Genomic DNA, 17,679 nt, shown 5'->3' on the forward strand with positions numbered 1-17,679 from the left:
AAATATAATAAACATGACATAAACAAAATATAATAAACATGACATAAACAAAATATAATAAACATGACATAAACAACATATAATAAACATGACATAAACAAAATATAATAAACATGACATAAACAAAATATAATCAGCAGCAGTGTTTTGAGTATAAAAATTCAACGGGACTACCTGTGACTCTTAAGGCTGGGATTTGAACCCTGGACTTTTGTAATTGTTATGCTACATGTATCGCTCTGACAGACTGAGTGAACTGGTCTGTAATTGTCATGCTACATGTATCGCTCTGACAGACTGAGGTAAACTGGTCTGTAATTGTTATGCTACATGTAACGCTCTGACCGACTGAGCAAACTGGTCAACGGAACTGCCTTGGCCCAACTGTGATACAGTTACATCAAAAAGCAAAATTCAGGGGGGGCCGGATTACTGTATATTCGAAAAACCAAAGAGCAGTGTGTCGAGCATCCTTAAGTATATGAAGGCATAGTGATTTGTTGTGTTTGCAAGTAAAGGTGATAGTTGCGACAAATGGTACAGTTTGGTTAAAGCATAATATACCATTTTGAGACACTGTTAAACACTACAGTAATATAGCTGTAAATAAGCAGTACATTTTGTTTTACAGATCAGTGTCGTTCAGGAAACGGCCAGGACACTTCAGACTGTGATGCCAATAAATATCTCAACAGTGGCTTTTGTCTTGTCCAAGCTGCTGTGGATGCAGCATTTCTACGGGTAGGTTCATGTTTCAACATTCGGATTGCACTTTGATCAGTCTACAGTCTGTCATTTTACAGGAATAAGACTTACTTCATTATTAACCTGCAAACATATATATTTTACTGCACTTTAAAGACGATAACTTTCTATTTTTGCTAAAGCAACAAGTTATATAAATTATAAATCAAGAGATGTATAAGGATATGGCATATTTTCAAATTCATTTTTATTATTTGTTCACATTTTCTTTTAAAATCTTTTTCACAATTGAATGTGTAGCTTATTAAGTCAGTGGTACCATTTCCTGTGTCACAGATCCTAACGGGAGACAGCAGTTTCCCTCAGCCTGAGATCTCTGTACAGATGATGCCTAAACCGTCATACACACCTGACACAAGCTACCTTCAAACCATTTCTTCCATCTACTTTGTGATTGCGTATTCTCCCTTTGTCTCCTACCTCACTACTAATCTTGTGGCTGAGAAGGAGAAGAAGATCAAGGAAAGTATGAAAATGATGGGAATGCGTGATTCAGCATTTTGGTAAGTGTGCATCTAAAAAGGTATTTCTGCTCTAGAAATTAAGCAGGCATATAGTGCCTTTGAGCTTATGGATGGCACAGATTCTGTTGTCTGAATATCTGATTCACCTTATCCTTTAAACAACTGCCTAGATCTACTCACCATTAGGCAAAAAGTCATGATATTTGTCCCAAGAAGCTCAGTATTAAATTTTGTTGAAATCAGTTATCTTAATCCACTTGTCAGATCACAAGAGTCTAACATATTGAAAATTTCAAATGACTTATCCAGAACAACTAAGCATAGGGTCATATTTGTACTAAAACTTTTTTTTTTTTTTATCTAATGAGGTCACCTTTACTACTTCCTCATTTCTGATTGGTTGTCAATTTCAACATAAATATTTAAGCTTTTTACCAAAGTTGGTGTATATTTCTGTATCAAATGCATATGTACAGGTTGATGTTGACCATAACTCCACTTTTAGCCCATCATCATCATATGGTGGGCTATTCAAATCACCCTTCTTCCGTGGTCCATGGTCAGTCCATCCTTCTGTCATAGTCTGATCTATAAACAATTCTTGTTAGCTCTTTTTCTCAGTAAGCACTGAAGGGAACTTTTTCTAATTTAACATTAAGGTTCTCATGGTCACTTATTACCTACATATATCAAGTTCTGGGACTGACCGTAAATCAAGATAGCCAACAGGCAACCATCTTTTATTTTGAGAGTTAAAGGTTATCAGGGTTATTTCTCAGAAAGTGCTGGAGCTAGGGATCTTCATGGTCCCTAGTTATGCCTATCTATTTTAAGGACTGATTGGAAAACAAAGATGGCCATCTTTAATTTGGGAGTTCAATTTTGTTATCACTATTTCTCAAAAAATACTTGACAAATCTTTATAAAATTTCAAATGTTGATTTTTCCTTTGCCATATGTTGTGATTGTTTCATAGATTTTTTCATGGATTATGATGGGAAATTGTTATCAGTAAAATGCCAACAGTATCTCTTCATCATACTTGAAACAAAGTAATAATCTAATGCACTGGACAGATCAAAGTAGTTAAAGGAAAATTAAACTGTAAGTGAATTTTTATCTCTTTTCATTGACAGGTTGTCATGGGGACTTGTCTACTTGTTTGTGATTGCCTTATCAACAGCAGTCATCACGGTTCTCATGGTTGCCACCTCTTTCTTCGCCAACAGCAATGCCTTCATTTTCTTCCTGATACTTTTATTGTATGGTATTTCTATCATCACATTTGCATATGTGTTGACAACTTTCTTCAACAAGGCTCAGACTGCAGGTGGCTTGGCCAGTTTGATGAGCATCATCTTTAGCTGTCTGTATCTGATAGTAAGCCAAACCCGCACAATGCTGCCATCTGGCGCTGTTGTGTACAGTATATCTCCGGGCGTGCGCTGGCTGTTGTGTATTCTCTCCCCTGTTGCTGTGGCATTAGCTATTGACCAGGTGAGTTTGTAATTGATTTACATATCTTAACTAGTTATTGACCGGGTAAGATAGTAATAATGTTACCATTCTAATCTAGCTATTGACAAAGTAGGATATTTTAACTATATACAGTTTTGTACCGACACAAAAAAGCACCATGCACATAGCACACATTACCAGTGGTGACTACATCATGTACACATATAGTGTGCTTGCCTGTGTTTTAACAATTATTTTCCATGTTGTGTGCACATGTTTGCACTAACTGAAATTCGGTACATAAGATACAGGAATGATCATAAGTATTTTAATTATATCTTAAAGGCAACAATCATACCTTGAGATAGCTATTTAATTAATAAAATATGCAAATTATACAGGTAATTATACATGTAAGCAAACATGTAGTAAGTAATACAGGTAAATGATACAATCCGGTAATAATACAAAGATACTTGATGACTTTTAACAGGCTATATTCCTTGACAAGCCATTGAATGGTGGAATGAACTTCAACACCATTACTGATGGAGATTTCCCTCTCTATGCTCCTATGGTGATGCTGCTTATAGATGCTGTTCTGTACTTCTTACTTGCTGTGTACCTGGACAATGTCCTTCCAGGTAGGTCGTCTAGTTTCCATTTGAGACCTTTAGGGGTATGTATTACTCCAACAATGTTAGAGGTTTTACACGGCGAAAAACTTTTGACAGTCGCAGTCGGCAAAATCATATCCGATTGGAAAAAGGCTGACTAGCGGCCTCTCATGTTATGGGAGTAGGGTATGTATCAAAGTATTTCTTTATCCACAATCAGTGTACACTTTCAGGTGTGTTATTTTTATGTGATAACTAAAACAAATACTATTTTTGTCTCTGGCCCAATAATACCAGACAACATCAACTGTTCAGTGCTATTTACAGCTGATTTTTCATACTCTAACTTGTGTCATGGTATCAGGATAAGCTAAAGGAATCAAAATTTTACAAAACAAGAGAAGTGCATAGCATGTTTTTATGTCCAAAGGCTGATCTCTATTTTGACTATATAGAAAAATAAGACTAGAAATCTTTAATATGTTTTTGAAAATAAAATATCAAGTCAAAATTGCTTCATATATTAACACCAAGGTAGCATATATTTCAACTGATGCCATTTTGTTTGGCTGTCCATGCAGTGTATCTATTTTGAAATTTTAAAATCTTGAGTTTATGTTTAGTACCTAACAAAATACATCATTTTTGCCAAGATGTAATGATAGATTGTAAATAATGAGCCTGTACCGGGCATTAGCCAATTTTCTTGACAATTTGTTCTCAATTTTATATGAGGATCCATACTAGAGAACAAAATATCTCCAATGTACAATACTAGTGTATAATCCGTTCTTTAACCCAATTCCATGTCATTTATATACAAACAGTGTTTTTATCAACCTAAATTTTACAATAACCTGTTCCTACAAGAATTTGGAATAAAGGGCATTACATTTGTTGAAAATAGACATTCCTCATTTTTACTTCATTTGGGACAATAAAGCATTTTTTTGCTAGGTAAAGCAGTCTGTATTTGGCTGTAAATTTAGGCAGCAAAAATCACAGATCTCTATGAGGTAGACAAAACAACATCATCCTGAGGGTAGGATTTTGAAAGTTATCACGAGGCTTTGTTGAGTGCTAAACTTCAACAGTCTAATTCTAGGGGTTGAAATTTCTGTTTGCCTCACATAAGAGTGAATGATTATTTTTCTCTCCCACACTTTCCTTTCTTCAAAAATATTTTGTAATGGTGAACCTACCGTAATGCAATCATCATCAAGAACACATGAAATGTGTGACAAATTTGATGACGCTAGCCTGCCTCAGAGCATAGAGTGATGATGTGATGGTGACGTTTTCAAAATAAAGGCATGTGCGATATGTTTTTCTCTTGATAGGATTGGTTTATCTTTTTCCTACCAAAATCGAGATCACACCTGTGAAGTGTGGGAGGAAAATATAATCTGAATTATATCATGATTTCTAAACACATTACCTTGATTTTTCAAAACAATATCGTGGATTATTCTCTTATAACAAGTGATATATATATATACATCGGGAAATATAATCAATTTCTAGTAACACACGTTATTTGTGTGACAGGAGAGTATGGGGATATATAATCAGTTTCTAGTAACACACGTTATGTGTATGACAGGGGAGTATGGGGAAATATATTCAGTTTCTTGTAACACACGTTATGTGTGTGACAGGAGAGTATGGGGATATAATAATCAGTTTCTAGTAACACACGTTATGCGTATGACAAGGGAGTATGGGGATATAAAATCAGTTTCTATTAACACACGTTATGCGTATGACGGGAGTATGGGGATATAAAATCAGTTTCTATTAACACATGTTATGTGTATGACAGGGGAGTATGGGGATATATAATCAGTTTCTAGTAACACATGTTATGTGTATGACTGGGGAGTATGGGGATATATATTCAGTTTCTAATAACACAAGTTATGTGTATGACAGGAGAGTATGAGGATATATAATCAGTTTCTAGTAACACAAGTTAAGTGTATGACAAGGAAGTATGGGGATATATAATCAGTTTCTAGTAACACACGTTATGTGTATGACTGGGGAGTATGGGGATATATATTCAGTTTCTAGTAACACAAGTTATGTGTATGACAGGAGAGTATGGGGATATATAATCAGTTTCTAGTAACACAAGTTAAGTGTATGACAAGGGAGTATGGGGATATATATTCAGTTTCTAGTAACACATGTTATGTGTATGACAGGGGAGTATGGGGATATATAATCAGTTTCTAGTAACACAAGTTAAGTGTATGACAAGGGAGTATGGGGATATATAATCAGTTTCTAGTAACACACATTATGTGTATGACTGGGGAGTATGGGGATATATATTCAGTTTCTAGTAACACACGTTATGTGTATGACAGGAGAGTATGAGGATATAAAATCAGTTTCTAGTAACACAAGTTATGTGTATGACAGGGGAGCACGGAGCAAGAAAAAAGCCTTGGTACTTTTTGATGCCGTCATACTGGTGCACAAATGGGAAGGATGACCTAAGACTGCTTTCTCAAGTAGAGTATAGTGAGGGTAATGTAGAATTTGTGGAATCTGTCCCTGAAGAACTCAAAAACAAGACCGCTATCAGGTAAGTTCAAATCTTATCATACTGATCTCATGGACAACATTATAGTCATGTAAACCCATACAGCTAGCATTGGTATATTGTCAATGGTAGGTAACACAGCTCTAATTGGTATATTGTCATTGTCAGGTAACACAGCTTTCATTGGTATATTGTCATTGTCAGATAACACAGCTCTCATTGGTATGTTGTCAGTGGTAGGTAACACAGCTCTCATTGGTAGATTGTCATTGTTAGGTAACACAGCTCTCATTGGTAGATTGTCATTGTCAGGTAGCACAGCTCTGATTGGTATATTGTCATTGTCAGGTAACACAGCTCTCATTAGTATATTGTCATTGTCAGGTAACACAGCTCTAATTGGTATATTGTCATTGTCAGGTAACACAGCTCTCATTGGCAGATTGTCATTGTCAGGTAACACAGCTCTCATCGATTGGTAGATTGTCATTGTCAGGTAGCACAGCTCTCATTGGTAGATTGTCATTGTCAGGTAACACAGCTCTCATTGGTTTATTGTCATTGTCAAGTAACACAGCTCTCATTGGTAGATTGTCATTGTCAGGTAACACAGCTCTCATTGGTATATTGTCATTGTCAGGTAACACAGCTCTCATTGGTAGATTGTCATTGTCAGGTAACACAGCTCTCATTGGTAGATTGTCATTGTCAGGTAACACAGCTCTCATTGGTAGATTGTCATTGTCAGGTAACACAGCTCTCATTGGTAGATTGTCAGTGGTATGTAACACAGCTCTCATTGGTATAGTGTTATTGTCAGGTAACACACCTCTCATTGGTATATTGTCATTGTCAGGTAACACAGCTCTCATTGGTACATTGTCAGTGGTAGGTAACACAGCTCTCATTGGTATATTGTCATTGTCAGATAACACAGCTCTCATTGGTAGATTGTCATTGTCAGGTAACACAGCTCTGATTGGTATATTGTCATTGTCAGGTAACACAGCTCTGATTGGTATATTGTCATTGTCAGGTAACACAGCTCTGATTGGTATATTGTCATTGTCAGGTAACACAGCTCTCATTGGGAGATTGTCATTGGCAGGTAACACAGCTCTCATTGGTATATTGTCATTGTCAGGTAACACCGCTCTCATTGGTAGATTGTCAGTGGTAGGTAACACCGCTCTCATTGGTATATTGTCATTGTCAGGTAACACTGCTCTCATTGGTATATTGTCATTGTCAGGTAACACAGCTCTCATTGGTAGATTGTCATTGTCAGGTAACAATTGTCAGTGTCTGATATCACAAAATTAAGAAGATTATCAGTGTCAGTTAACTGATGGGGGGCAATTGATTGCTTGCAATTCTCAGCCTTGTGAAAATGTTTTTAGTTAGAACTGTTTCTTGCCATATTGTATTTACATACGTTCTATTTACCCTCAAAATTCACACTGCCACATATATTTGATTTCAAATATTGTATTGACAAGACATTTACAAATATTACAGCTAACTTTATTAGTTTTCTGCTATAAAATTTTCTGTATGTTGCTTTTAAAATAAGCAGTCAAATTAAGTTGTCATATAGCATAAATGTCAGCATTGGTTATTTGTTTACTGTAGCAAAAATGTGTCGGATGATGAACCTTCACTGTATTAATCCGGGTCATTATTTGGGTTGTAGACTTCTAGATATTCACAAGGATTTCCGGTCAAAGGAAACGAAAGAGATGGTACCAGCTGTTGATGGTAAATTTATTTACATTGTAGTACATGTGGGCTAACGCTATCATTCCATCAAAGTGATTTTATTGCTTGAATGTTTATGAAGTTTGTAATAGGGGCAGTACACAAAATAACGATGTTATCTTTGGTTTGAACACCACTATAATCAGACCAAAATAATCCTTTTGACATCTTTTGATAAGGGGAATAATGTATTATTCCTAAGCATTACAAATACTGCCTGTATAAAAGTATTGAAAGCCAAATTAGCAAAATGATAGAATATTTTTCTTAAATTTAAGATTAAAAAATAACAAAAATTGACTTCACCCATAAAACTAGCTAGGTATTACTTCCTTGTCACTGAGCTTTGTGAGCCATAGTTCATTGATACTTGTTACTTGTCATATCTGTAGTGTAACTATAATAATCAGGTCAAATTCTCAGATTAACATTAGGGTGACTATAACACATCCACAAAGATACCTTTATGTTGACCTTTGTCTCCCCCCTCAAGGCTTGTCATTGGATATCTATGAAGGACAAGTAACATGCCTATTGGGCCACAATGGAGCAGGAAAGACAACTCTTGTCAACATGTTGACTGGTCTGATGCCACCAACCAAAGGAACAGCAACAATTCTAGGCTTGGTAAGTATTCACAAATTCAGCTTAAACATTTTCTTTCCCAGTTTCACATAATGTTTCAATTTTGTTTAATCTATCAGTTGATGTAGATTGTTTTCATGATTCAGTTTTTCTGATGAAAATTGAGGTTAAATCTATTTCAGGTGAATGTATTGTGAAGTAAATTGATGCATGTATGTACAAATTACTATTAGTTTACTGGTGTCATGATTTCAGAACATTGCTAATGCAATGGACATGCAGAGGATACGCACAATGACAGGTGTTTGTCCCCAGCACAACATCATATTTGACGATATGTCGTGTGTGGAACACCTGCACCTCTACGGAGCCATCAAAGGTGCAGCTGACCACCTTCTTCAGTCTGAGGTACCCATTTATTGTTATATAGTTGCAATTTGGATGGAATTCTTAAATAAGATAAGCTAAGATTGGTTTCAAATCACAGCAATGTATTTGCTATAGATCTATACTTGCATACTGATTGTATCATTATTCTGACCTGTACACTTTTCAAAGACATCTTCAATTAAATGTTAATGAGATGGTGAAGCAATTTCGTAAATGTTATAAATGCAATTGAAATACCAAAATGTATTTGCAGACCGAAACAGCTCTCAAAAATGTTGATTTGTACAAAGAGCGGAACACATTTGCCAAGAATCTCAGTGGTGGTCAGAAGAGGAAGCTGTGCGTAGCCATCGCCCTTATTGGAGACCCAAAGGTATCAGTGTACAGACCCTTACAGCTCAGTCACTTTGTATATCATAAAGGGACATGTGACAGACATCATTATATATACAAACAAACCTGTCAAAAAGGGGCTGTAGATGGAGTAACACTCTTTAAATTGGTCCACTACCTAAATCATACTTCTCCCAACAATGTCTTATGTATTTAGTTGATAATGTTATGCAAGTAGTCAATGCCCACTGTGAGAAGATTTATCTCCTGATGAATCCTGTTTCAAATATAGATTAATGCCAAAAATAGCACAAGATACCACACACTTTAGCAAGAAACAAGCTGCATGCCCATGCAATGTGACGACACAGTAAGTTTGATTAATTGATTTCATTCATTATAAGTAATAACTCATTTTTGGCCAATTACATTTACAAACCATATGACATATAATAAATAAATTTAATAAGGCACTGTGTTGTTCGCATTTGAGTTTTGACCAAAAAAGGGGTTTTATGAGAGTATGCACACAGTTGGAAGGGAGACCCATAGGGGTGAATTTGAAAATGTAGCCTAGCTAGTACTATACAGAAATTATGAATTTGATATGTGCATGAATAAAAGGTTGTTGGAAGTGTGTGAACTGTTTGTAACTGATAGTCATAACATCAAGAAATTCTTAATAGATAATTAAGATCGACAAGAAAACCTTGGCTGTTGTCAATATCTCAACATTAAATGGTCGTGAGGAGTATCAATCTAAGTTATTGTGACCTGGTTATGAAAAAAACTTCCTTCCTGAGGTATCCCTTTAAGTGATCGGTCAAGTGAAAGATGGGTGGTCACTTACTGGTTGCAAACATTTTCATTCCCTAACTATTTTATTTCTGCTCAAATGCTGAAAAAGGATAATATTTCAATTATTTCTTTATCTGTAAGTTGGCTTGTTATAGACTGCTAATATTGAGTGGCATTTGTCCTGCTTCCATGTTTAAGATTTGGTCCATTTGAAATTACACCAAATTACTCTAGATTTAATTTTTCAGATTATTTTTCTCGATGAACCCACTGCTGGAATGGATCCTTACTCTCGACGCCATCTTTGGTCAATTCTAAAAGAGAAAAAGGAAGGAAGAGTGATTCTGCTTACCACACATTTCATGGATGAAGCTGACATACTGGCAGGTAGGCATTTTCCGGTTCCTTATCCAATGAAATGGTTTGGAAGGCTCAAAAATAAAAGACTTGATCACTTGGGTACTGTGTAACCTTGAAGCCTATCTAGAATGGACCTCATTTTCTCCCCTCAATTTATGCTTCTACATTGTATATCAATGAAATCTGTACAGACCTAAAACCTTCTCTAAATTGTCCCTCAGTATTTATTTCTGTGTCAATTCAATCTGTGAACTTGGACCCTGTCTTTAGAAAATGGAATTACAAGTTGGAGTGGTGTTTGGTTTGTACAGTTTAATTGATGGGGTATTGTTGTGTTTCTGTGAGACATAGATCGCCCGTTGTTATTTGTAATGTAGGTATTAATATGAGATGATTGTATACTCTTGTCATATAACACTTATGTTGCTGAATAAAATACCCTAATCTAATTGCACTCTTTTAAACATACCACCCTATATACCAACAACATTTTCAGACCGGAAAGCCATCATCAGTAAGGGTAGGCTGAGATGTTGTGGATCCTCCTTGTACCTGAAAAGTAAATTTGGTATTGGATACCACCTCAAGTAAGTCAACTGTGTTTTCAAGAGTATTGGTGGTTTTAAGTTTGTTAAATCTTCGTTAGTGATGGACCAATTTCAAGGGGAGGTAACTCATTAATGAAAATGTCAAAAAATGGTTGCTATCTACTACTCTTTGGAGAAACTCAATATTTACATATAATATTGATGTGTAAAAAAGGACTATGGGAAGATATTAATATGTTGTAATTTTACTGAAATGAGATGTGGATTAAGACATGGTAGTTGACCTGGATATTTTAATTGTAGAATGGTTTAGGTGACCTGAATGTTTTTTATAGTGGTATGGTACACTGTAGTTAATCCTTAATGTTAAATTTCAAGCATAGTAGTTGACCTAGATGTTTTTATTTCAATTTGGTAGAGATAGCCTGGATATTTCTTTTAATGATAGCAGCTTGCACTGTTGTCGATTCTTACTGTTTAATTCTTAGCATGGTAGTTGACGTTGATACTTTAATTATAGCATGGTTGTGGACCCTGGATGTGATGCAGATCAAGTGACACAGCTTGTCAAGAACTGTGTGTCAGGTGGAGAGCTACAAAGGACTCATGGCAAGGAACTGGCATACACACTTCCTCTGGATGAGTTACACAACTTCCCAGGTAAGGAACTGACATACACACTTCCTCTGAATGAGTTACACAACTTCCCAGGTAAGGAACTGACATACACACTTCCTCTGAATGAGTTACACAACTTCCCAGGTAAGGAACTGACATACACACTTCCTCTGAATGAGTTACACAACTTCCCAGGTAAGGAACTGACATACACACTTCCTCTGAATGAGTTACACAACTTCCCAGGTAAGGAACTGACATACACACTTCCTCTGAATGAGTTACACAACTTCCCAGGTAAGGAACTGACATACACACTTCCTCTGAATGAGTTACACAACTTCCCAGGTAAGGAACTGACATACACACTTCCTCTGAATGAGTTACACAACTTCCCAGGTAAGGAACTGACATACACACTTCCTCTGAATGAGTTACACAACTTCCCAGGTAAGGAACTGACATACACACTTCCTCTGAATGAGTTACACAACTTCCCAGGTAAGGAACTGACATACACACTTCCTCTGAATGAGTTAGACAACTTCCCAGGTAAGGAACTGACATACACAATTCCTCTGGATGAGTTACACAACTTCCCAGGTAAGGAACTGACATACACAATTCCTCTGAATGAGTTACACAACTTCCAAGGTAAGAAACTGACAGACAAATTTTGTCTTTTTTCTTACAGCATTGTGCAATTTACTACTTGTAACCTACTTGTGTTCTACTCTCACTGAGCGTCTAGGAGGTTAATTGATTACTCACCCAGTAAACAACAGGTATACCACAAACCACAAAAGCTGTCAGTAGTAACAACATTTTTGCATTTAAACATCGCCACCTAGCCACCACATAATTATATTTTTTTCTATTGCAGTTTTATTCTCGGCCCTGGAAAAACCTAACACCTCCATCTCCACCACAGCAGACTCTCTAGGAATCAAGAATTACGGAGTTTCCATGACATCACTGGAGGAAGTCTTCCTCAAATTAGGTAAAGTGTTTAACAATGGAGACCTTCCAGTAATATTATTTGATGACATAGATGCAAACCTGAGGTGCTATGTAATCTTCTGTTGGGACATCTTCTGCAAAGTACCTTAATGGAATTGGATTTTTATTTTTTTATGAAGACTTTTTTGAAATAATTTTATATCAAGAATTATATATTATAAACTTACAAAAACTGTCTATCGTCTGTCCTTGAGCAATTCTTGTTATCAATTTTTCTCCAGAAGTACTGGCTTGATCCATCCCAAATTTCATATCTAAGTTCCCCTTGGTCCATGGTTTTCAATTTTCCATTTTTAGATTAATCAGAAAGACAAGATGACCACCAGAAAGCCATCTTGGATTTTCATAGTTTGATTTTGAAGTTTGTTTCTCTATTTCCCCAGGCTACATTTCCAAAGAAGTAAAACTAAATGTAGGATGTCAAAGAAATTCTAATTATCTCAAAAAATTCTTCACATACTGGTCGCAGGGGATAGAATATTGTTTGATTTTGTGTAAAGTTTATCTGACACTTAGCTAATGCAAATGAATGTGATTTATTTTCAGAGGAAGATGACAGTTCATTTGAATTGAAGGAAATCACCCAGTCCCCATCAAAGAAATCATATGGATCTCTGGAGGGATTCAGCCAACACAATAACTCTGAGAGCATGACCATGGACACTGCCTTGTCTACCGCCTGTGTAGATCCGTCCAAACTCAGATCACAGCAGTTCTGGGCGCTTTGCAAAGTTCGCTTTTTACGATTGATAAGAGACCCAGGGTCGGTAATTTTTGTGTTGATCTTTCCAGCTTTATTTGTGTTAGCTGGTATGTTAGTGAGTAAGTATGTGTCGTCACCTTCAGCAGACACTACCCCGGTGCCCCTCTACATTGACAATGCCATCACACAGTATGCTAGACAAACGGCAGGGCCTGCAGCTACACCGCCACTTGCTGTCAATGATTTTGTCAGTAAGTTTGAACTTTTAGGCACATGAATATTGAAGTGAAAGTAGGTAAAACAGGATTTCAGCTTATATGCCTTGATACAAAGAGGTTTTATTACTGGCCATCTCAGACTATATCAGTTGAAAAAAAGTGTTATTGTTATCGGTAGCATATAGATATATTAGATATAGAAAATAAAGATGTTTAAAAATGCTAAAATTTGCCAGAATTTTCTATAAACGATAACTGAAGTTAGGGACTAAAACAACTAGCACCACAACTACATATTGATTTCATTAGAAGACCTCACTGTTATCAAACTTATATACCATTACACATATAACTTCTTTATTGTAAAGAGTTGTTCTGTTGTCAGTGCTGTCTTATATATTTCAGGTTCTGCAGATTCTGCAGGTTTCATGAATTTGGTCAGTTCTGCCTTTGTGACTGATAACTTTGCTAACGCTAGTGATCTGTTGTCAAGCTATCACAGGATGGGGGTTCAGCTGGACAAATACACAGTCGCTGGGTCGGTGAGTATCACACACCAGACCGATATAAACAGTCCCTGATTACAATACAAGGCTATTAGATCAGTGTGTACAATTCAAGGTCACAGGGTCAGAGAGTACAATACAAGGTCACTGGGTCAGTGTTTACAATTCAAAGGTGACTGGGTCAGTGAGTACAATGTAAGGTCAGTGGGTCAGCGAGTAGAATACAAAGTCAATGGTCATTGGTACAATACAAAGTCATGATCACTGGGTCAGTGTGTACAATATAAGGTCAGTGGGTCAGTGAGTAGAATATAAGGTCAATGGGTCCGTGTGTACAATACAAGGTCGGTGGGTCAGTGTGTACAATACAAAGTCAATGGGTCAATGAGTACAATTCAAAGTCAATGGGTCAGTGTGTACAATATAAGGTCAGTGGGTCAGCGAGTAGAATATAAGGTCAATGGGTCAGTGTGTACAATACAAAGTCAATGGGTCAATGAGTACAATTCAAAGTCAATGGGTCAGTGTGTACAATTCAAGGTTACTGGGTCAGTGAGTACAATACAAGGTCAGTGGGTCAGAGTGTACTCTATAAAGTCAATGGGTCCGTGTGTACAATTCAAGGTTACTGGGTCAGTGAGTACAATACAAGGCCAGTGGGTCAGCGAGTAGAATACAAAGTCAAGGGGTCAGTGTGTACAATACAAAGTCAATGGGTCAGTGTGTACAATTCAAGGTTACTGGGTCAGTGAGTACAATACAAGGTCAGTGGGTCAGCGAGTAGAATACAAAGTCAAGGGGTCAGTGTGTACAATACAAAGTCAATGGGTCAGTGTGTACAATACAAAGTCAATTAAGGGGTCAGTGTGTACAATACAAAGTCAATGGGTCAGTGAGTACAATACAAGGCCATGATCACTGGGTCAATTATTTTAACACTTTTGACCCATAACAGTATGCTGTCGCAGGTTTGATGTTGTGATGAACCTTTCCTATAACCTTTACTAAAACTACTGTAATAACACTTCTCTTGACTCCGGGAACCTCTGTTTATCCCACTGTAAGAATAGTGTGACTTGTTTGATTGTTATGTCAACATGTCTATGTTGTGACTGTTCAATGAGATGCTACTTTAAATGACCATGAAGTGGCCTCATCTATAGAGATATTGTCATAAATGTCACTTTGACTGTTTCAAAGACATAAAAACCCAATCATTCTCTCAATCAATGCTTTTTTCTTCCCCAACAGTTGTTCAAGACCCCTTCTACCCCTACCATTCAATTCTTCCTTCATCCCCACCGATCATAAAAGTCCCCTTCTACCCCCACCCCTTCCCATTTCCCCACTAGGTGTAAATGTCCCCTTCTACCCCCACCGTCACCTCTTCCCAACCAATTATAAATGTCCTCACCTTCCACCCCTCCTGTCCTTTCCCACTAGTTGTAATGGTCCCTTCTAGCATCCTGCCACACTTAGCTGCCCTACCCCACCAGTTGAATAGTCCCTTTGTGCCCTGTTACCCCCCCCTGTCCTTCCCTACCAGGTTTAATTGTCTGCTCCTGCTCCTTTCCATCCCCTCTTGTCCTTCCTCGTAGAAGACTCAAGTGACCTATTGTGATATGTCACAGTGAATCCATTATTCCTAAATGTACTTCAATGACACTAAGCAGAAATGTGTTAATTTCTTGGTTAGCTGCCAGGGCTGGTGAGGAATTTTGTAACCCCTGTTGTCATGGTCCCCTTCTAACTAGTAAAAACATATGTTGTTATGGTCCCTTTTGTCTCTCTTAATTTTGCCTTCATCCCCCTACCACCACAAGCCAATACCTATTATTGCTTTACCATTCCTTTCTTTGACATGTAGATTTTTGACATGTATTGCAGGTGATAACTCAGGGTTTTACTGCAGTCTACAATGACAGTGCCATCCATTCTATGCCAGCAGCTATAAATGTGATGATCAACAAGCTGCTGACAGCTCTCAGCCTCAACCCCTCCTTGTCAGTGGTGAACCTGCCCTGGCGCAAAGATGCCTCTACACCTACCTATGATCAGGGTGCTTTCTCTTCTACCATACTAGTGGCCATGGCGTTTGTGACCATACCACCTTCGTTTGCTGTTACACTCGTCAAAGACAGACAGGTGTGTAGTTGACAGTTTCATTGATGTAAAATATAAAGCATTATTGTGTCAACATTAAATTTTATAAAATTAAATTGTTTGCTGTCATAATATTTGATTGCTCAATAATGCTAATGAATTTAAAATTCTGATTTATGATAGGAAAAAATTATCAGGAAATATTTTAATCAGGATTATATATACATGTATTGGTTTTTAGGTCACCTGAGCTTTAGTCGTCCGTCGTCGTGCACCGTCCATTAACATTTTACATTTTCAACTTAAGCTGAAATACTGTTGAAGGGATTTCATTGATACTTTATGAGAATGTTACTGACATCTCCCTGACCAAGTGTTGTTATTTTTCGGGTGGATCAGAAATCCAATATGGCCACCACAGTCACCATTTCAAAAAAAAAAAATAATCAAACTTAAAGACAAGTTCTACTGGGCCGATTTAACTGAAACTTGGTAGGAATGATCGACTCATGGTCCTGACAAGTGTTGATATTTTTCGGGTCCATCAGAAATCCAATATGGCTGCCAAGGCCGCTATTTTCAAAAACCATTTCAAACTTAAAGTAAAGTTCTACTGGGCCAATTTAACTGAAACTTGGTAGGAATGATCGACTCATGGTCCTGGCAAAGTGGTATTTTTTCTTCAAAAATGCAATATGGACGCCATTTTTTTATTTATTTAATTTCAAACTTAAAATCAAGTTCTAATAGGCAGATTTAACTAAAACTCGGTCGAGGAATGATCAACTCATGGTCCTGACAATCTTAACTTAACGTTATACCTAACTATGTTTTACTCAAATTGGTAGGGATGATTGACATCATTATCTCCTCTTCATATTTTAACAACAAAAATAAATACTGTAGGACTCAGGTGACCGTTAAGGCCCATCAGCCTCTTGTTGAACCAATGTGAACATTCTACCTTTTTTTTGTTACAGTTCAAGATAAGAAGTCAGATGAGGGTTACAGGCGTAAATTTTTCCATGTACTGGGCGACCACCTTCTTTGTAGACCTACTGCAATACTTGATACCTGCTTCACTTTCTATTATATTCGTTCTTGCCTTGCAGGTAAGTCATGAGGGTTGTTTCACATCTAAAAGGGAACAGTGGGGCCTTGTTAGTAATATAATTATTACCCTTTGTGTATAGTCGTTAGTATGGTTACCATGGTTTGCACGTAAAGTAGAACAATGTTGTTATGGTTCCCTTGGTTTCCACATTGTATGATCACCATGGTGTGTGTATAATAATAACAATAATAATAATAATAATAATAAACTTTATTTATTCAGGATACAAAACCTGTTTAGCAAAGCTAATCTTCCACAGGGTATACAGAAGATCATTGTTAGTATGGTTACCATGTTTGTTTATAGTAGAACATTGTATGATCACCATGGTGTGTGTATACAGAAGATCATTGTTTGTATGGTTACCATGGTTTGTTTATAGTAGAACATGGTATGATCACCATGGTGTGTGTATACAGAAGATCATTGTTAGTATGGTTACCATGGTTTATAGGTAAAGCAGAAAGATGCATAAAATTACTTGGCATGAAAAGATGAATGCACCTATGTTACCATGATGGTGCAGGGGTCCAGCCCCTACCCTTGGTACTTACTTCCTTGGACATGACATGGGTTGAAATCCCCTGCTAGACATGAAGAGATGAATACACTCTTGTTACTAGGATTAGCAGTAGGGTTACATAACCTGAACATATTTAAGATCCCTACCACATTACCATAGATAACTCACAACAGCTTAGGTTGTATTAAGATGGAAGGTGGAAATCTGTGAGATTTTGCTTTACTGTGTGAGATCAGCATATATGGTA

The 17,679-nt window shown here is 36.9% G+C and overlaps 1 protein-coding gene across 1 annotated transcript in view; it reads left to right on the forward strand.

The window, feature by feature from the left end:
• The first annotated feature begins 229 nt into the window (after positions 1–229).
• Positions 230–17,679, forward strand: part of LOC110442150 (ATP-binding cassette sub-family A member 5-like) — a 38,578-nt gene continuing 21,128 nt past the window's right edge. Inside the window, exons 1-18 of the mRNA XM_021485618.1 lie at positions 230–263; positions 632–741; positions 1,042–1,268; positions 2,366–2,726; positions 3,181–3,331; positions 5,732–5,897; positions 7,549–7,613; positions 8,107–8,240; positions 8,454–8,606; positions 8,842–8,961; positions 9,968–10,106; positions 10,576–10,666; positions 11,148–11,287; positions 12,129–12,245; positions 12,812–13,219; positions 13,592–13,728; positions 15,580–15,837; positions 16,776–16,907. Of these exons, the coding sequence (XP_021341293.1) occupies positions 230–263; positions 632–741; positions 1,042–1,268; positions 2,366–2,726; positions 3,181–3,331; positions 5,732–5,897; positions 7,549–7,613; positions 8,107–8,240; positions 8,454–8,606; positions 8,842–8,961; positions 9,968–10,106; positions 10,576–10,666; positions 11,148–11,287; positions 12,129–12,245; positions 12,812–13,219; positions 13,592–13,728; positions 15,580–15,837; positions 16,776–16,907 (2,943 nt within the window). The remainder of the gene's footprint in view (positions 264–631; positions 742–1,041; positions 1,269–2,365; positions 2,727–3,180; positions 3,332–5,731; positions 5,898–7,548; positions 7,614–8,106; positions 8,241–8,453; positions 8,607–8,841; positions 8,962–9,967; positions 10,107–10,575; positions 10,667–11,147; positions 11,288–12,128; positions 12,246–12,811; positions 13,220–13,591; positions 13,729–15,579; positions 15,838–16,775; positions 16,908–17,679) is intronic.

Source organism: Mizuhopecten yessoensis, unplaced genomic scaffold (assembly GCF_002113885.1).
Source record: "Mizuhopecten yessoensis strain PY_sf001 unplaced genomic scaffold, ASM211388v2 scaffold716219, whole genome shotgun sequence".
NCBI lineage: Eukaryota > Metazoa > Mollusca > Bivalvia > Pectinida > Pectinidae > Mizuhopecten > Mizuhopecten yessoensis.